At 43.3% G+C, this 20,993-nt stretch overlaps 1 protein-coding gene across 1 annotated transcript in view; it reads right to left on the bottom strand.

Annotated features, from left to right (window-relative positions):
- The window catches only part of KAT6A (lysine acetyltransferase 6A), a 63,289-nt gene that overhangs the window by 9,965 nt on the left and 32,331 nt on the right, over nt 1-20,993 (bottom strand). The window contains exons 7-15 of the mRNA XM_063311274.1: nt 20,178-20,494; nt 19,575-19,693; nt 14,865-14,980; nt 13,992-14,133; nt 13,043-13,204; nt 8,566-8,659; nt 3,894-4,125; nt 1,368-1,572; nt 182-898 (exon numbers count right to left, since the gene is read on the bottom strand). Coding sequence (XP_063167344.1) covers nt 182-898; nt 1,368-1,572; nt 3,894-4,125; nt 8,566-8,659; nt 13,043-13,204; nt 13,992-14,133; nt 14,865-14,980; nt 19,575-19,693; nt 20,178-20,494 — 2,104 coding nt within the window. The remainder of the gene's footprint in view (nt 1-181; nt 899-1,367; nt 1,573-3,893; nt 4,126-8,565; nt 8,660-13,042; nt 13,205-13,991; nt 14,134-14,864; nt 14,981-19,574; nt 19,694-20,177; nt 20,495-20,993) is intronic.

Raw genomic sequence — 20,993 nt, 5'->3', positions numbered from 1 at the left:
AGACGCTACGATCTCTTCCTGGTCCTTCTGCTCCACCTCCCCAACTAACCAGCCTTTGGGGAGGAGAGATGAAAACCAGCAAGGACGAGGCGCACAAGAGCACACTGGCAGACTTACACCGAACTCTGCCCTCTGTCACGCCCCGTCTCCCGAGCCCTCCGCGGGGGAGGCAGAAACGCACCTTCCGCTTCAGCGTGGGCTTGGTGAGGACCGGCGGGGAGCTGGAGCAGGGGCTGGCCGGCTCCTCGTCGTCCTCTTCACTGCTCTCGCTGAAATGCCTCAGCGCCGCGTGGTCGCCCTTGCCATGCCTCCGGGCTATCCTCTCGCACTGCTCGGAGAGCCGGCTCTTCAGGGGCTCCAGGGCTTTCAGCTGCCCCTTCCACACCTCCAGGCCTTCGCTGCACCGCCGCTGGGTGGCAGAGGGCTTCTCGCCCTTGCCAAAGTGCCCCGGGGAGGAGGCGGCCTTCTCTTCTGCTCTCCCAAAGTGCCCTCGCAGGGTCGGGGCCTTTTCCTCACACTGGCCACACTGTCCCTGGGAGGAAGCTGCCTTGTCTTCGCTCTCCCCAAATCTCCCCCGAGAGGCAGCGGCCGCTGCAGCCGCTGCAGCCGCTGCAGCCTTTTCTTGGCATTCGCCACAGCGGCCCCCCCGGGCCATGGCCGACTTCTCCTCCAGGACGAGTTTCGGGTCCTTCTCGGCGCAGGGCTCCCGCAGCTTCTTGTTCTTCCGGCTCCACCGGCCCCTGCGTGGTGTGTGGCTGTTGGCAGGGAGGCCGCTCAGGGGGAGGCTCTGCTTGCCAGCCCGCAGGGCGTTGACGGGAAGCCCCTCCGGCTTTTTCTCGCTTTCCCGCGGGAAGCAGGACTCCCGCTCTTTCCTCTCCCAGGAGACGCACTTGATCACCTGGGGGGCACAAGAGGAAATCCACCGTTTATCAGGCTTCTGGGGAAAGGCTGATTTCTAAAGACCAGGTGCCGATCACCTTCTAAAAATTTGGTTGTGGAAATTGGCGCCTAAAGCTGCGGGAGATATGGCAGCCTCGTGCCGAGCGAGGCCAGAATTAAAAATCTCTCCAAGGGGTAAGCAAATGGAGTGGGCTTCAAGGAAAAAATGGGAAGATTCCTGGAAAATTACTAGACCTCTTCTCAACAGCTACCCTTTAAACTGCTAGGCCAGTGTCTCTCAATCTCAACAACTTTAAGATGTGTGGACTGCAGCTCCCAGAATTCCCCAGGCAGCATGCTGGCTGGGGAATTCTAGGAGCTAAAGTCCACACGTCTTAAAGTCACCGAGACTGAGAAATGCTGCGCTAGACAAACCTGTATAAACTACTCAACAATTTCATACACGCATAAAAGCATCGCACCCTGACCTCAATGTCTCTCTCCCGAGGCTGCTGAGGGACATCAATTTCTGCTTCTTCAGGATCATCATCTTCGTCCTCTGAAACCATCGCGTTTGAGACAATGACGGGAGTCCAGCGCAGACATTCTGGGTCCACCACTACAGGCCGGATGTTCAGTTTCAGTTTTGCCATGTGGTCTTGGATAAGTTTCTCCCGCCGAACAATCACAAATCTGAGGAAAGAACAGAGAATGGGCGGCTTTGGCTTTGGACATCAAGTTCATGTTATAAACATGGAAATGCAAGGAGAAAAAAGGTGATTGGGATATCCAGTGAAAGGGAGAGCCAAATGAGAGATGCGCTACTAATCACTGGCCACTCATGCAGCACATCAGTAGCTCACCTCCATAAAAACTGCCTTCAAAATGTCACAGACACTCTTGACGTGGAATCCAGCCCACATCGTTGGGGCTCATAAAATGCACTAAGCCATTAGTGTGGGCTCAGAAGAATGTTGTCCACTCTGGTGCATATATTATGGCTTATGGCTGAGAGTGTTGTGTGAACCCAGGCAACCGTGATTCATTCATTAAGACTTATTTAGAATAAATTCCTGAAACATGAAATCTATATTTTAATAATCAAAACTATCCTCAGTCCCCAAGCTTGAGGAACTATTGTATGCTAACACTTAAGAAGCAACTGGAGTTTTAATAATTTATCTCTAAAATGTACAAAAAACAGCATCTGCCAGGAAAGTTGCTGTACTGCATTAAGAGACTACATGAAGACAGTATGGGGGTAGGGTTCTACGGCTTTTTGTTTTAAAGGTCAACATACTGATATTGAAGTAAAACAGAAGTAATACAGAAACTGCAAGAATGGCAATGGATACAAAATTCACCCTTCCTAAAAATCTCAACCTTTCCAATAAAAGAAAAGGCAAGATTCTAGCTCTTACGCTGTAGAAATGTTTATTTTCTGGTTCCTGAAGACGGGAGCACCAAGTTCTCTCTCTGGTTTACAGCCCACTTTTCATTCAGGAGTTCAAGAGAGCATATTGTGGAGATTATGGTTCTCTGCTCTTTCCTGTAACTAGCAGTGCTTAAATCAGTGTTTCTCAACCTTGGCAACTTTAAGATGTGTGGATTTCAATTCCCAGAATTCCCCCACACATCTTAAAGTTGCCAAGGTTGAGGAACTCTGGCTTAAATGGTGCCGTTTGAGAGAATCAACTTTTATACTTTACACAGATTGCAGGATTAAATTTTTTTTGTGCAGAACTTGGCCTGGGTATAAAATTTAAGTCTGCAGATTGCTTAGCCTCCACAATGAGAACATGTAACAGTCTCTCGAATAGTAAATGTGTCCTTTCATGGAGCGTGTGTTCTTTGCCCAATGTTCTAGAGCTGGTCTACTAGTCGGCGCAAGGAAGCCACCAGGCTGCATAGGACTTGCCACCTCTTCCCTGCCAATCAGCTCTGTATGTTTCCCTCTTCTCGTGCTGTTTGCTTACCAAGCCATCCCCCGCCAATCCCCAAAGGCTCACTCACTAATGCTCCAGAACTGCCTTCCTGCACTTCACCCTGCTCAATCTTTTTCAGCCTGACACGAGACGGTTCGACCGAGAGAACTCATGATCGCTGCCATGTGTTTCTGCATCCTGTACCAAGGCAATCAAATTCTCCACCAGAGAGCGCAGACATTTCTCTCAAAGGGCAAACACAGGGTAGACTGACTTAGGTTAATGTTACAATCTGCATTATTTTGCGTAATTCTTCTGCTTCTGCCAGAGACTGGAGAAAGAAATGTCTGTCCCATGCTGTACAGGGCTGTTTATTATCAATTTCCCCAATGGAAGAAAACAGTAACTTAACTACAGATGTTAACTAGGTTTCAATTAATGTACCTTGATACTGCTCTGAAGCTGCCTCAAAAAGATATGTATCCAGACAAGGCAGGATATACATCATAATTCATGTTTGTTAATTTAGACCCTGCTTTTCATTCAGAAATTCAAGTTGGCACACACAGTGACCCCCTCCTCCATTCTCCCCCCCCAAAAAAAAACCACCAATCCCGTGAGTTAGGTTGGACTGAAAGTATGACTGGCCCAGTGTCACTTGGGGAGCTTTTATGGCTGAGGGCGGCCAGAGTCTGGGCTTCCTTGCTCCTAGTCCAACACCTCTACCACCAAACCACACTGGCTGTTAGGCTGAGGGGAAGGAACTGCCCCAAAGTTCCCCGAGGAGCTTTCCTGGCTGACCTAGAACCTGGGCCTCTCCACTCCTGGTCCAACCCCTCAATCCCTACACTGGCTCTCTGACTTCACCCCTCACTTCTGAGATTTTAACAAACTCTTGAGGGTGATCTTGACAGCATAAGGGTTAGGAACTCAGTGTGTGCGTGTGTGTGTGTGTGTGTTTCTTAAAGAAAAAAACATGCTTGAGTTTTTCAGGATTTTAGCGTCTACAGAATCAGCCCTGAGCATAATCCTGCCATTTTCTGAGGCCCCCCGATTCTGTGAGAGAAGGAACCGGTCTGTGATGCTCACTGATCATTACGAAAGTCAAGCATGCGCAGGTGATGCAGAGTCGAAGTGATGTCTTGAGGACAGATGCCGGTCAGTTTGCTTAACTTCTTGATGCTGATCTGCTTGTCATTTTGGTTATAAAGGCACTCCAAGATTACACTTTTCCAGTACGCCATGTAGGAGAGACGACCCAAATCAGACAGTGGCTTCTCTGGGGATCCTGCCTGGCCTTCACGTTTAGAGAGGAGATAGCCTAAGAGAAAGCAGAAAGCACTTAGGAATAGGTCTGGCATGTCCACCAAGGTAAAACCCTTCTGGTTTCACCCAGACCTGGGAGCATCTCAGGGTCCCTGAAGGACTATTAGTGACATCTCTTTTGGGAAAAATCACAAAACAATCCCACTGTTATGACCAACAACCTGTTACTCTGGCCCTCATCAGCATCAATGTCACATACAACGCCGCCTTGAGCTCCTGTACAAAAGGCGGGATAAAAATCTAATAAATATAAATAAATGCAACCTCCTCTGCTGCTTCATCAAGAAAGCAAGACAGACACCAAGAGAGATCTTCATGAATAATAGCTGGGATTTTTCAGAAGATGGACAGGAATATGGAACCACAGTGACAGGGATACTCTTTAACCAAGATCTCAATTTCCAAGGAAGACAAATAATTCTTCCAAGCCACAGAGTGTCTTGACTAGGCAACAATTACACAGAGAAGGGCTTTAGCACCCATTCCACTGAAGCAAATGCTGGAGAATGAGGTCCAGGTAGGCTATAAAGACGAAATGTATTTCTGCATCCGAGTTGTGTTCACGGCCACTTGGGGGCAGATATTTCCTGTTCTGATTAACAGCCTACCAACAAAACACAGCATGGCTAAACAGTGGAGATCCGTGTTCCCTCTTTTCCAGTACACTCCATTCTGTCCACTGCCCACCCAAGAGTGTGACGGTGGTCATGCTTAACTTTTAATATGCTCTTTTGTAATTCCTTTTTGCCCCCTCTCATTTTCCTTCTTAAAATTCTGTAATACTTCTGTAAGCCTTGAGAACTCACCTCCTTTCTCAAAGCCTCTCTTTTGCAGGCACTGACCAGCTGAGAAAAAGCAATATTCTCTGAAAAGAGCTGGTAGAACAGAAAGGCACCTCAATCCTTTCTGGGCCTTGTTTCTAAAAGCTGACACTTTAGAAGTTCCCCAAAGACCAAGCAATTTGCCTCTTATCCAAAAAGAAGCATCTGCTGTACAATTTACTTCATCACGTTAAGGGCTTGAAATCATGGGTTACCCCCAACCTGCAGGAAGGGGACTCAATGCACATTTTCATCTGGTACATCATTTTGCTTTTACTTTTTTTTTTTTTTTAGTGCAATCAGTGGTGCGGGCTGCGTTCCACAAAAGCTTATGTCACGGTGAATGTGCTAATCTTTAACCTGTTGCAAAAAACTTATTTCTCAAACCACCTTAGGGTGTGCTCCCTGGGTTATTCAGAAGCAAGCTGCAGGGTTTATATGATTAAGTGCCAGTGGCTGCTTCTTAAAGTCCCAAAGGGCAGCTCCCTGTCTAGAATATCACAACAGTCAAGCTCTCAATTTATGAAATATAAGTGATAGTTACTAGATACAAGCATACCCCGCCCCCAAAAAGAAGGGAGGTGCCGCTGCTTGATTTTTCTGGCTAGATTGGTGGTGTCAAGGCCCCGCAAAGAGTTGATCAAATCAATGAAGCAACTAGAATAACTCTTTTCCTTCAAGTCAGGGGCCCATCATTCATTACACACTCTGGCTTTATAAAGATTAACTCCCAGCTGCTGCCGCCCATCCTGAGGTCAACGTTCCAGAGTTAACTCAAGGTAACTCTCATCATTTTTTTAAATAAACAATTGATTGATTGATTGATTGATTGAGAGGATTTTTCTCCCCAGCCTTCAACTCACACTTCACCTTGAGCAAACTGATAATAAAGTCCATTCAGAGGCTTATTGGAAGACACGTGATCATGAGTGATCAGTGAGTTTTCAAATGGACCAGACACCAACAAGACGGTACAAAACAGGCAATTACTTAAAGAATGTTAAAAAGAACTGAAACTTCAGCTAGAAATTGTATCAGTGCACAGAGTTCATTTCAAATAATGAACATGAAAATGTCAGCATCCCTTTAGAGCACTTAATGCGGGACTCACTTTTCACTACACAGGAAGCCGTCTGCACAAATGAGCATCTTCTCATTTAGAAATGGAAAAATTGAGTAAACAGGTACTTAGTTTGGCTTTGAAAATGGGACTTCTCTTCCTCTCCAGAAAGCACTGCCTTTATATTTCCTGTCACTGCCACCAAGGCCAGACAAGGTACTTTTGCTATCCAGCTGGATTTGGCTACTACTTCACTTTCATGCACAATCCAAGATGCCTTTTTTGAATCCTAAAGACTAAAAAGTCCACAGGTATCAGATCTTCTGGTCTCTGAGATCAGTTGAAAAGGATGACCAGCATGCTTCTCCTTTATGAAAGTCTGTAACGCCATGCCTCTGCTCAAGCACTCTGAGAGCTTTCAGGTTGGTGCAGAAGTACAAATATTTATTTCTCCTATGCTCAGCAGTAGTTTATGACTCTAAATTCACCTCTTTGCTCAAGTAGAGATGGTTTCAAGGCAGAAGTATGTAAATTCCACTGATTCTTCCTTTACAGGCTGGATTAATCCAGATCCTGGGATACTGTAAATCAAAGGCTCTGGAATAGTAGCCATCAAAACCTTTTGCTTGGGTCAGTGTGTGCCCTGCTTTCCTTACCCCACATCCACCCAACTGGTTCGCAATCTTCTTGTGTTGTGTGTCTGCCAGACATCTTGCTTTCCCATTTCCTGTTGCCTAAGCATTCCAACTATTTCTAGAGGCTGTTTATGTAATAAACAAATAAAAGGGTGGGACATGCCTTCCTATCCTGTAATGTCTACTCATCCATCAAACACCTAATCAACCCCCTGCTGAACATCTGGTCACCAAATTAATAATTTGAGATCTGTTCCCAAATAATAATAACCCTCAGGCCTACTTATTTCTAGGCATCACACTCACTGAAACGAACAGAAAACTTTCTCCCACATGTCCCTTTACCAAGGGATCTTGGCAGGCCAGGGGGAAAGGACCCTCTCTGGGGTAAGAATGTGGTATGGAAAGGCCTGCCTCATCTTGCTGCAATAAGGCTTACTGCTTGTTTACATTATATTAGTGTCATTTTTTAAAACATCAAGTTTAGCAGAGACCAGCGGACTGTTATGACAATACTGAAACTGAGAAGCATTTCGCTCCAACAATAAATGTTTGATATAATGAGTAAATTCAGTATTTTTCACGAACAGTTTCAAGCTTCCACATTTATTTATTTTATTTTCTATCCTGCCTTTATTTTTTTTATAAATAATTCAAGGTGGCAACCATGCCTAATACTCCTTCCTCCTCCTGTTTTCCCCACAACCACCACCCTGTGAAGTGGGTTGGGCTGAGAGAGGGACTGGCCCAAGGTCACCCAGCCAGCTTTCATGCCTAAGGCGGGACTAGAACTCTCATACCACACCTGATTGGCTCTTGGGCTGAGAGGGCGTGACTGGCCCGAGGTCACCCAGCTGGCTTTCGTGCCTGAGGCGGGACTAGAACTCTCATACCACGCCTGATTGGCTCTTGGGCTGAGAGGGAGTGACTGGCCCAAGGTCACCCAGCCGGCTTTCATGCCTAAGGCGGGACTAGAACTCTCAGTCTCCTAGTTTCTAGCCCGTTGTCTTTAACTGTTTGAACAAAAATTTTAATTTCCATCTCCATTAACAGCTTTTAATGTTATTGTTTTTCCAGCTGAACTGTTCTGACTATATAACATGATTTAAATCTTTTATTGCTCATCGGTAGGCTGGGACCTAGTGCTCAATCACAGGGCATCTCCAGACAGCCCCCGGCCTCCCCTCGTGCCCTCTTCTGCACATTCAAGCAGCAACTGCAGAACGGCTGCCAGGCTCAGCTCGGCTCTCTCATCTTCTCTGCTTTTTAGGGCAAGGGGAAAACGTTAAAAATAAGAGGCATCCAACTGCTGAGAGCAACAAGGGAAGAAGCCAGGAGGCAGGAGTTCCCACCAGCAGGAAACCATCCACTCCCAGCTCCAGAGGAAATGTCACAAAACTGTCTTTGCACCACTTCCTCTCACACAAGAATGTCCCAACCTGCACCCAAGTCCCACAATACTGTGGGAATATTTAGGAGGAGGCACTGCCAACCTTAGATAAACACAGCCTCCACATGTGGAAAGGGCCACAGCTGGACCTAAACAGAGCTGTAACAGCACCGCTACCATCACATAAATACAATACAAATTAGCAACCGTTTACCGAAATTCGTGTTTGGATAAAAATGGGACTCAGATCCAAAGCAGGAAGACTGTTAAATGTTTGCTGAGTGGAAGTGCAACAGGGAAAAAAGGAAGGCAGCGGTGCAGTCGATCAATCACATTCAATCAAAAAAGCATTTGTTTTTGCAGAAATCCGGGGGGGGGGGGGAAGAATTCCAAAACAGAACCAATTCAGATAAACAATCCCCCTGAAGTCACATTCAGCCCAATCACATTGCAGGAGAATTGCACAGCTCCATAAATTGCAATGCAGAGTTAAAGGGAAACCGAAACAGAAAAACAAGAAGGGGCTTACTAAAGTCAATGAGGAACCTGCCGTAGCCCTTGCGTTGGTACTGGGGAAGGATCATTATGCAGGAGACATTGTACTTCTGCTGGCAGTGCTTCTCCTGGTGAGAGAGAGAGACAGAGGAAGAAAGAATCCAGTCATTAAAAGCCTGGGTTTGTGACATGGAAGAGAAGTTATTTGGGACAATAATTAATACAGAGGGAATATTCCAGCAAAGGACACAGCTGTAATTCCATTGGGGCATCAAAGAAAATCAGATGAATAACACGTCTCCAATGGAAGAACAACAGCAAGCCTCTAATTATTCGGGAACAGGAGGGGAAAAAAAAAAGATGACTGAATATGGTTTGGTAACTGAAGTATCTAGTCCAGCAATGCTTATTCCAGGCGACCGTGGCTCTGAGGTCTGTCACTAAGGGTCTTCCCACTCCTGCTTCTTCGAACTTTCTAAAACGGAAATAGCAATACACCTGACTTCAGATGGCGGAGAAGAACTGGGAAATGTTTGTTGTTTGGGATTCTGTGAAATAACCAAGGATAATTATTCCTCGAAAAGTATCTTGTTCAGCAGATACCACTATCTCAAGCAATGGAGCAGATAAATGGGGATATTAAGAAGTGGATGAAAATACCCAGACGTCTGTGGGGAAGAATAAATCTAATGAAAACAAATATGCACTTTGAAGAGTGACAGCCATGTTGATCTGGCCCAAGCGCCAAGCCGGTCTCTTTCAAAACAATGGTTCACATCTGATAACAGCAGCTTTGATTTTTTAAAATAACCGTATCAATGGGCTTGTTAACTTTTGTTAATATAGGGGAATGAAGATTATACTGAATATGTACCGGTACAGGCCATATGGGAGAGTTATTACTCGGCACCCTTGAAATCCTAACAAGAACTTGGTTTCAGTTCCAGTAAGAATTTTGTGATAGTAATGTAAGTCAAGTTAAATATATTTAGGCATCACTATATAGGAAAGAAACTTTGATTTTAGATCTCATGAGAAGTTGACAATATGGAATCCTTAGTTTAAAAATGGTGGGGGGAAATCCTTTTTTTTGGAAAACAGAGTAACTTTAATCAGTTAATTACTACTGATACTTTAAAGACTTCTGAAAGATTACAAAAGGAATATATTTTACCCAAAACAGCTAAATGATAATATATATTATTAAAATAACTTTTAGGCTTTTTTCTTTTGTCATAATGCCTTAGCAGATTCTAAAATTCCAGTAACGCTGAATTAGAAAAAGATTTTATGGAGACTAAACCAACAATCCAATATTATCAACCATTGAGAGGCATCTGCTACTCTTACACTGTACACACAATTTTATTGGTTTTTAATTTTTTTCTTTTTTCCTGTTTTATATTCATTTTAATTTTTTATACTCACACTAGTAGTTAATACGGTTAATAGTATGGATACTAGTTGATAGGAGTATGTGAAAAAACAAGATGCCACAATGAATGGGGCAATAACATCAACTGGACAGAACAGTGTCAGTTTTGTGAGTGAGGTCAGGACATGCTATTTTCACCTGTCTGAGGGAAAACATGTTGTTCTAATTAATGTAAACCCATTTAACCTAATATGACAAGAACTGTTATTGTTCTATGATGGTAGTACAGGAAGCTGAGTTGGTTGCTGGTTTCTTGGTGTAATCCAAGGTTCTGGTTATAACCTATAAAGCCCTATACAGCTTGGGCCTGCTGATCTTCAGAGTTGCTTTCTCCCAAGAGAACCTGTCTGTCCAGGACAGAAGGTAAAAGTCTGCATCCACCAAGACATGCAGCAGGGGGATCTCAGAGGTAAGCATTCTTTCTGAGAACTCCCTTCCTTGGAACAGCTTACCCCTGGGATGAGGGCAGTTTCTCCCGCTTGGCATTTCAGAAATTAGTAAAGACCTGGTTCTTCCACAGAGATATTGGGGACTGAGGAGTATTATCCCAACCCTGGGATGAGTAACGAATGCTTTGGCAGTCTACTGGGTATTTTTAATCTCATTTTGATATACAGGCTTAATGGTTATTTAGTTATGCACCAGGATATTATGGTATCACAGACTTGTAAGCCACTTAGATTCACTTGACTGAAGTGGCATAGAAGTAGCTGTATAAACAAACAAATGTACTCTACAGTTTTCACTACTTTTCATGTAGTTATAAGAGAAGGAAACCAAGCTGCTGAATTCTGAAATTCAGAAGAGTCTTGTGATCCCCTTTTATGGTCTGGATGGGAAAGAACATGCCCAGGTTCAACTCTAGCAAAAGTAGGTAGCTTTGGGTTCAGAGATCAGTTCTGTCCATGGATTTTCTATCTTCAGTTTTGAAATAGGAACAGGTGCATACAAATTGTGTACTTCCCCAGATGGCACTGATGCACAATCTGGGGGCCTCCGGGACCTACTGCTGTTGCTGGAAGACCATGTGGCAGCTACAGCTAGGAGGGTTTGTGCACCAAATGCATCCTTTTCTAGACCAACACACCTTCCATATGATCACTCACGCACTGCACCTCCCATCTCAACTACCGCAATACGATATATATGGGACTGTCTCATGTAGAAACTCAAAAACTACAGCTGGTCCAGAGTGCAGATATGTGAGTAGTACACCCACATATCACCTCTACTTGGTGGGCTGCATTGGCTACCAGTTGGTTTTGGGATACAATTCAAGGTCCTGGTTGTCTTCTATAAAGCTCTTCAAGGATCAGGCCTCAGTATTTATGGGAATGCTGGTCTCCAATTATTCCAGTCTGTCCTATAAGACCTGGCATGGTGGGCACACCCCAGGCTCATCTATAAAATAATGCCATCTTGTGGGACACTGGAGACGTGCATTCCCTGTTGTTCCTTCTGCCTTCTGGAGTAGCATTTCCTCCTAAGACCCATTTGGACCCACCCCAAGTCCACCTGTCTGACCCTGCCAGCCTTCAGGAAAACAGCATTTCTGGGGTGATTTGTGAACCATTTGAATGGCTGTGTATTTCCTGAAGTGCTATTATTGTACTTGAATTGATTCTGAGGTCCTGAGCACTGCCTTGAGTCATTCCAATTAGGCAGCCCTGTAAAATAAATAAATAAATAAATAAATAAATAAATAAATAAATAAATAAATAAATAAATAAATAAATAAATGCACAAATTCTTCCCCTGTCTTTAAAAAAAAAGGACTTCAGAGTAGAAATCTAAAATCTGCAGTGCCTCCAAAGAAACGGAGGATTTAGGCCCTTAAGACAGAACCACAATCCAGCATGCCTATCCCATTTTGTAGGTAGACTAGCTAAACTGCAGATTCGGATGGCATGAATGTCTCCCCTGAAAATTTCTCCTCCAAGCAGAACAGCTTCTGCATGGGGATGGAGGCTGGGGGAATGCAGAGGAGGAGAAAGAATGCAAAGGCAAGGCCTTAAATCTTACGCCTGGCCCCTCTCTATGCACGAGGAATACGAAAGCCGTGTTCGGTCTCAATTGCTTCTTTTCCAGAGTGCAAACAAAAGCTTTGAAATGAGATCAGCATCTGATTTGTGGAGCAGCGAGCTCGGTGGCGCTAACAATGAATGTTTACTTCACCAACTAGCTGTACTCTTCACTACCCAAGGGATGAGGAAGTAATTTAAAACCTTCTCCCCTCAGAACCGCTAAGCTGGAATCCACGCTCCTTGGAGGATACACTCTGTTCAACAGGATGAAGAAAAAGCCAGCCACGTTAACTGCTTCAGTTCCCTGGATTAGTCTAGACAGAGTTTTAAAAGGGGCACAGAAAATTGCACCCACTGCTTCAGAAGTCCCTCGTGTAGTTAAAATCCAGCAGAGTTTTGGAAGAATTACTGCAGATCCACTTCAAACTGGCTTTTGAGTTCAGACTGTTAAACTGCAAACACCAGCCCAATTATAGCCACTAGGATGCAGCTCAGACTAATTTCAAAGGTAATTTCCAGAGATACCAATTCAGGACAGAAGGCTCAATACAACAAAGAACTATAGGATGGAAAGTGACAGGAAAAAAAAGGCAGAGATAGGGAAAGAACATTTAATTATCTTCTTACACACATCAGATCTTGTGACGCCACAGTTCCAGAAGTGGTGTGGGGGGAAGCGTGGGATTTGACGCTGAAGGTGGTTTACTACCCTAATGACTAGCAAAAATACAAGGTATCTAAAAGTGGTTATACGTGCTTAAATGTGCAGATAAGGAAATGCCTGTCAATATACACAGCTTGCATAATTTACATGGATTTCCAAATTCCACTTTCCTTCCCATAGGTTTTACAGCAGTTTTTACAGTGCAGACGCAGCACAGGTCTAGCTTTATTTCCTCCTGTTGAGCGATCGGAAAAGGACCTCTGCCCAGCACGGCAAAATGAAACTAAAGTCACCTTCAGACGGAGCGCAATTCTTGGCGACTCACAAGAACACACCCATGCAGGTTTTCCTGCTAAGCAAAAGCCGGGTTTCATCTCTGCATCCTCACCTTGGAGAAGTACCCAACGAGGTGGCAGCCCTTCACATCGTTTTGCGTCAGCACGTAAAAAAGAAACGGCTCCACATCATAATAGAGAGTCTTATGGTCCAGGAAGAGTTTTGCCAACAGACATAAGTTCTGGCAGTAAATAGTACTGACATTGCCGTCCACCTTAAAAAGAAAAGTAGATTAATTCGCTGTATCCTCACCGGGAAACCACATGAAATACTATACCATACTCTGGCCACCAGAGCCAAATAATATTAGAGCAACATTCATTTCTGCAAGCATTGAGAGAGGGAGAGGGAGAGAGGGAGGGGGGGAGGGAGGGAGGGAGAGGGAGAGGGAGAGGGAGAGAGGGAGGGAGGGAGGGAGGGAGAGGGAGAGGGAGAGGGAGAGAGGGAGGGAGGGAGGGAGAGGGAGAGGGAGAGGGAGAGAGGGAGGGAGGGAGGGAGGGAGGGAGAGGGAGAGGGAGAGGGAGAGGGAGAGGGAGAGGGAGAGGGAGAGGGAGAGAGAGAGAGCAGTTGGAAAACATCACTGCTCTGACCTTTGGCCCGCAAGGCAGCCCGTGTTCCTCAGCTTACCACTTAGATTCGTTTATATGGCCAAGAATTTATAACCTTATTTAAAGAGTCACCTAAATCATGAAAAAGTATTCTTTTTGGAAATGGTATTTAAAAAGCCAATTTAGAAGGCAGAAATTTACAGCAGAGAAGCAGTAACATGCGTGGGCATTAACCAATTCCTCACCCACTGGTTTCTTCATTAAAAATTGCTGACTGCCCAGCACTCCACAAACAACATGCCCAGAGACTCTTCAAATGGTATTTCTGTGTTCTGGAGCCAGTTCCTACCCCTTGCATCAGAACTTGCTCTGAAAAACTCATTGTGGACCGTGCCGCACGTTTCACCTTTTATTAAGACAATCAAGCAACAGTTAAGAACTGCTGAAATTTACCTCAAAAACCGAAACGTTACTCTTTCTGTAAATTTCATTGGCTGGGGGATGAAACCAACCGCATTTCTTCATGTGCTGCTGGAGAATAGTTCTGCTTTTCATATATTTGAGACAGAATTCACAAATATACAACTTGGGCAACCTGCAAGATATGAAGCAATTATACCCACTCAGGGCCAAAGAAAAAGGCAACTTTGAAAGAGCAAAATGATATAATCCCTCCAGTTCTCACCCTTACAACAAATGGCAAGACCAAGGAAGTGTTTTCCCTTAAGCGAATATCCACTGGGCAGGACTGAACCAAAGAGGCACAAGAGCAGGCGAAGGTATGCAGAGGCCTAAGCAAAAGATGGCTTAGGATGACCTCTAGCATAATATATCCAGGGCTGTCCACCATCAGTAAGAAGCAGAACCAGATAAAGTAGGAAATTTATCTTCAAACTTCAAACGTTAGCAGTACAAAAGGGCTACAGGAAAGCAATACTGGATACCTCCAAATCTTACTACTTTAACTGCACACCAACCATCACAATCACAAGTATGCCTCTTTAGCCTCTCACATAAAGCCCTTACTAAAAGAATTCAAAACTCTTTCGAAAAATGAATTTAGGAAACAGGTCATTGTAAAATAAGCAAACGTGTATTCTTTATTTTACTCTCCAACATTTTATCTGCATATTTATTAATCTCATTACACTGCTGACTGCGGATGCCTTTCTCCAACTGACATGCCATCCTGTTTTTTTAGGGGAGGGAGAGAGCTTAAAGTGTGAGTGTATTGGGATAAATCTGTAATAAGAGCTGCTTTGTTTCCAGCAATTGCAAAAGGTTCCAATGGGCAACACACGGCGCATCATAAAATGTGCTTCGTACCTGGAATATTCTTGTGGGTATGGAGAAGAATACCAGGTGTGGATTTCATATTTTCCAAACTCAATGACGGACGGGCAGCGGACTTGGGGGTCAGGGGCTCCTGTCACTCCTACTTTCTGTAAAAGAAGCAAACAAATAAACGTAACCCACTCACTATTACTCCACAGGTCTGGGAATCTAGCAAAAAAGCAGACTGTTTACGTGAACAGCAATTTTTACCCAGAGTCAAAAATGGAGGAAGTAAAAAATTACGTGTGATAGGAAAAAGGCTATCCCAGTCATACTTAATATTTCTAGAAATGTTTACTACTATAATACAGTGTTTCTCAGCCTTGACCACTTTAAGGTGTGTGGACTTCAACTCCCAGGATTTCCCAGCCAGCATGGCTGGCTGGGGAATCCTGGGAGTTGAAGTCCACACACCTTAAAGTGGCCAAGACTGAGAAACAATGCTGTAATGACACAGACCAACAATGATCATAAAGCACTTGATATTCCCTTTACCAGTCTAAGGAAGTAAATGCCCTGGAATAAAGTGAAAAGGAAAAAAGAAAAGAAAAAGAGGAAAAAGCATTTCTAATAAAAAGCATAAACCTGAGAGGGAACTGCCATAGGGTACTGAAGGCAATTGAAGAGCCATCGGATGGGTTAAGGTCTCTAGGGAAAAGTTATGACTTCTTTATTCACAATTGCCAATATGAAAAAAAAATCAGCATTATCAATTTATACAGATGCAACTTTTGAACAAGGACAAAAGAAAGCAGTTCTTTTTAAAGATATCTATCTCTACACACACTATCTGTGAGAGTAAAAATGAAATTAGGAACTCCCAGCCTGCCAGAATCTTAGGAAGGAGCTTCGTTTGGAAAAGAAAACAGCTTTTCTGCAGGAAGAATCGTGGCCATAAAATCTTAAGTGCTCAGGGGTCATCTATCTGCCTTTCAAGTGATCAGCATAATTTTGGCTTTAATTGTTACTTATAGTTTTACTTATTGTAAAACAGAGGATTCCCTTCTTTCTCCTCGCTACCTACCCCTTTTCTCCCAACTCGATGTTCTCAAGAGATGGTAATATCTTGCAAATTGCCCTTACATGCAGAGGCAGAAAAGTGAAGAGAAAATGCCAATTAGGCTCCTCCAATCCTTTCCTGTTTAGTTTCTACCATGCACTGAGAACTTTAAACAATAAAGACTATAAATGTTTTATAGCTTTTCCTAGTGACGGGGTGTTTTTCTTTCTCTTATTACTCCAGCTGCTGCTTCTAAGATACTCAGGTGTCTTACTTCTCAGCACTGTGTATTCACATCTGAGCTTCAAGCACATGCCAAAAGGTATTCTTATCCCACAGACATTTTCAGATGTCCAGTCCTTACGCCCTAAAGGCGTTATAGCCAAAGCCAGAAGGTCCAGCCCCTGCGTTCTTTCCCTTTGCACGCTCACATTTTTTTCAGGTTAGGAAGCCTGTGCAGATGGTTCCTCAGTAGGGACGAATTAGTTCAGCTTAGGCAGAGCTGAAATTCCATCATAAAGCCATTTCTTGTTCCTTACTTTTTTCCTCTATGTCCCCATTTCTTTCCAAGGAATTACAGGAGCACCTTGAAACATTCAGGTAAAAGAACAAGGGTCGGGTCTACAAAATTTCCCCACCCTCATGCACTGAACCAAACCGCAGTGACATGCCAAATGATTGTTTAGCATTTTAACCAGGAAAACAAGCCTTGTGTATTCATGTACTCCCTCTACTTTTCTTCAGTCCCACAAATTATTTTCTCTTTAGCTCAAGCCACAGTTACTATGTCCCCCTTCGACCCAGGATTCAATCATCCTTTAAGCTGGAGTTTGCAAGATTCATTCAGAAGACTCATTAAAAGCAAATATTTTCAGGTTTGAATTAACAATGATCTAATGTACTGCACTGGAGCTGATCTCCATCCAAATGATAACTTGGTGATGTAAGAAATAGTTCTATAATGTTTAAAACTATCTATAAACTGCTCCCTTTCTTTTGCTAGATCATATAAACCTATGTTTAGTAGATCAACAGAGAACAATGTGCTAATTTGTTCCCTCTTCCCTCACTCCCTAGTTTCCTATCCAAATCTGTAGCCCAAGATTAAACTAAATTTCCTGGTTTGGACGTGACAGGATGCTGGTTAATAAGTCCTACAAATCCTTCATTATAAAGAAGGAGTGAAGAGACCACAACTTTCAGTTGAAGCCTAGGAAGCACTGGTTTATTAAACTGAGATTGTTTTTTTTTTTCCCAGAACCCAGCATATGAGTCTTTGAAATAAATGGCCTTAATAAGGCAATTATAATTAGTACATCCTCTAGTAGAATAGTATGAAAGAGCTTCTCCAATAACTGGTTAAGATTTAACAGAACTTAGTGTCACATTATGTAATTTAAGTATGGATTGTATTTTCTCTCCTAAAAGTTAAGGGTGAGTTTTAATAGCTAAACACTGCTTCTGTATTTAGGATCAGCGCATCTGAACACCACAAACTAAGGATAAAACAGGAAATGGCCAGCCACCCCCATCATGCCATGCTCACAACCTTCCCAGAGACCTCTGGCTGACAAGGGTTAAAAAGGACGCTATAGTAGATCAACCTTTGATCTTATCCCACAAAGCAGTCTGTATATTCCTATACCAACCTCAGGACAGAGCCACTTCTCCATGAGAGTTTATAGGCATGCCTTGCCCACCATCTCTTTTATTTCACATTTCAAAGTAGCAATAAGGTTGACACTGCCTCTGCAAAACCTTGCCCTGCGTTCACACTTACCTGATATACTAGAATACAACTTGCTAGACCTATTCACAGCCCTTCACAACAAAAGCTTTGTCACTATATCATATTGCACACAATAGCAAATGCACTTTCTCCAAATGTCATCTCTGGCTGATTCCCAGGGCGCTCTTAACAAAAAGAAACAGAAACAGAAAAAAAAGGAAAGGAAAGGAAAAAGAAAAAGAGAAAGAGAAAGGGAAAGAGAAAAAGAAAAAGAAGCCAGCCAGCCTGAGGGACTGACTGAGGAGTTGGAGCAAATCAAACCAATTTGTTTTCATCACAGTTTAAGAAAGTCTCTTTCTTTGGGTGGGTGGGACACAGAACAGGTAAATTAAGAAACCAGTTTGATTCGAACATCGGCCTTAAGTTAGTTGCTCAAGTGCAAGAGCTCTAACAAATGCACCAGTCAGAGGAATTACATCCTGTAAGAATCCGCCACACTGAAATAAATCACCATTTCGTTCCTAACAGGGATGGAGAAGATGTAATCGTTTTTAACAGGGATAATGAAGAATATAAATCTATAATCCCACAAAAGAAACTGCAGATATTCTATTTTTGGCCAACAGAATTACTTTACGCATACACAGAGATGCTTCAAGTAGGCAGACTGCTCACTATACCTGTGGTAACAGCTTATGAGTTTGTGCCTTCCCAATATCCACAAAACTCTCCTCCAAGTGAACCTCCGAAATAAAGGTGGAGTCCCAGTTCCAATACAACTGTTTGCACATCACAACAGCCCAAATCCCATCCAGATGGCCCAAGTTCCATCAAAGTGACCAATTTCCAAATTGGCTCCACACCCTGCTCTAGATTATTCTTGCCTCACAAACTCAGCCTTTCCCCAACAATTCAGCAAGCCATTTTTGCTCAGCGAATTCCCTCCTGCTCAGGTGCGGCCCTCTGCTCTACCTAGAGACGGACTGCGTCAGCTACTCAGCTGCACTTAACCCAGTCCTTGCCAAAACAAACCAATTAGACTCTTAGCAAAGTTCTAGCATGAAGCAAGAGACTTAAAGTTCCTTGAAGGCTGCAAGAGATGCTTGCTTTCTCAGTAGCCCTGCAGTAACTACGCCACGCCTCTGCCTTCCTATAGATGTTAAACAATTTGTTTCAAAGGCTTGAATCATACATTAACAAAATGTATTCAAAATACGATACGTATTGCATCTCACAGCTGTTTGGCTAGGAAAGCTGGGAGAAGTTTGCAAGTTTAACCAGTTCATTCAAGTCTGCATACTTTAAGGTTCTCCTCCTTTGTGTTAGTTCCAGATGAAGTCACAGACCTCTTCTCCATCTTCACCTGAAAATGCGGCCAAAATTTCCCCCCTCTCATAGCTTTCCAATGTGATCTATCCTGCCTTCACTAAAAAAAAAAAAAGATAACGTCTGACTGTTGAGCAAGCATTCCCAAAACATGAAACGTTCTAGAGATTGCCAAACATTTTACTGAACTACTGTCCCTCATAAAGGGAAGTGACAAGCAAGCAAACTGTACTCAAGGATCTCAAAGGAGATCCCACAACTCACTGTGCACTACAAAAAGAGGAGGCACAAGGAAATGCCCAACCAAAGTGCTCAACCCAACTGTAGTAATTCCATACTAATTCTGCAACAAGCAAAACTATTATTTATCATTTGCATGGAAGATTCACAAGCTAGGTCTTCCTAAACCAGCATACAGTTGCATCCTCAGGCCCATGCTTCTGAGCCATGCCACAGCGTCTTCTACGTTCTCCCTGCAATTCTGCCTTCTTGCATTAAAGTCACAATAAAGTGTGCATCAGTTGTCTGATACTCAGAAAATCTTGTGTAAGTGATCTGCTTCAGTTTCCTTGATAGCAGTAAGCACTTCTTTCTTGATGAGCTTCTTTGGTTGTAACAAACTGCATGGAAGTTTACTCAATGTTACCTGCAATGCTTGCTCCTGAATGTCTCTGAACAACTCCATATCTTTCTCCACCATGACATCTGGGCCTCCTAGAAGCCACTCTTCATTTTCTTGTTTTCCATCCCAGCCATCCTGATTGTCTGAAAACAGAACATTTAGAATTCCTTGATGAATTATCAACAATTTGAACAGCAAGTAAAGTAATTTTTTCATCACAAATGGCACCTGTGCCTTTCCTTGCCATGTATCGACACCAATCAGATCCTCCTTGATTCTGGCAGACAGTCTCCTTAGTTACTGAAATGAAATAATTCTTCTCTTCTACATCCACCCAAATCCCTTCATCAAAACTGCCCTGTACCCTATCTCGATTTATAACAATGGTCTCTAGATAAAAGACAGTAATTCCAACCAGCTTCAGATGCTTCTTAAGAGTAATACTGACTGAAACAATAAATTGCAGCAATAAATCAAGGTAATTATTTGCTCTGGTCCTTCTATGATAACACCACAGATAATTTCTAATGGCCAGTTTTTAAATGAAGTCATCACAGTTTCTTTATAGCAGTTCACTCTGAAAACCTCTGAGTTCCATAAAATATAGAGGTAATATCTGTTAGCTACCTGTGGGCCAGTCTGAAGTGCTTGATTTCCTATTGTCCTTTCTCCTGATCCTATATTGCTGAGAGTAGTCCACTACTTCTCCTCGAGCTTTACGCCCATCAGGGGACGGGGTGAAGAATTTGGTAAGGCCATCAATAAGCCCTTTGGTTTTCTTGTTGAACTTCAAGGTGATGCTGGCATCTCCGCAGAATTCCAGACCATCAACTTGCTCCAAGTAGCCCCCTTCTGATGAGCAAGTTGACTGACTGGATAGGGGAGTCTTACGCTTACGACCCCGACCGGGTCCTGTCTGGACTTTGCTGAAGGGGGCTTTTGATCTGAACAAATAAGTGGAGAGGAAAAAGAAAAGCTATCAGCAAAAGCCGTCAGAAAGAAGACACAAAGGTATCAACCCAGCATGCAAACAGTAGTTGACTCACAGTACATATTTTCAAACTTTCTGTTTGGGCTGAAAATTATACTTTATAATCCCTGCAAATTTACTTGGAATCAAATCCAACTATGTTTAATCATTCAACACAGAGATTACCTCCATTTTAAAGTGCAAAATGGCATCTGGTGCTGATTTCTCATGAATCTTTTGAACAAACATAAAATACAACAGCCACTGCAAATATTGCACGCTTCTTTTTTTTTTGTAAAATACTAAAAATTGTGTTTATGGGCAAGCATCTCAGGATCCATTAAAAATGGCTTCTGAATGAAGAAACAATGTTTTTAGTTTTGTGCAAAACTAACCATTCAGGGACAGAACATCCCAGTATTTCCCTGAATGTCCCAAGCCGGCTGTTTTTGGGATGGTTTGGTAGTTTTCCA

Source organism: Candoia aspera, chromosome 9, assembly GCF_035149785.1.
Source record: "Candoia aspera isolate rCanAsp1 chromosome 9, rCanAsp1.hap2, whole genome shotgun sequence".
Classification (NCBI taxonomy): domain Eukaryota; kingdom Metazoa; phylum Chordata; class Lepidosauria; order Squamata; family Boidae; genus Candoia; species Candoia aspera.
Note: the sequence above shows the minus strand (reverse complement) of the source record. Positions and strands in the feature narration are given on the sequence as shown.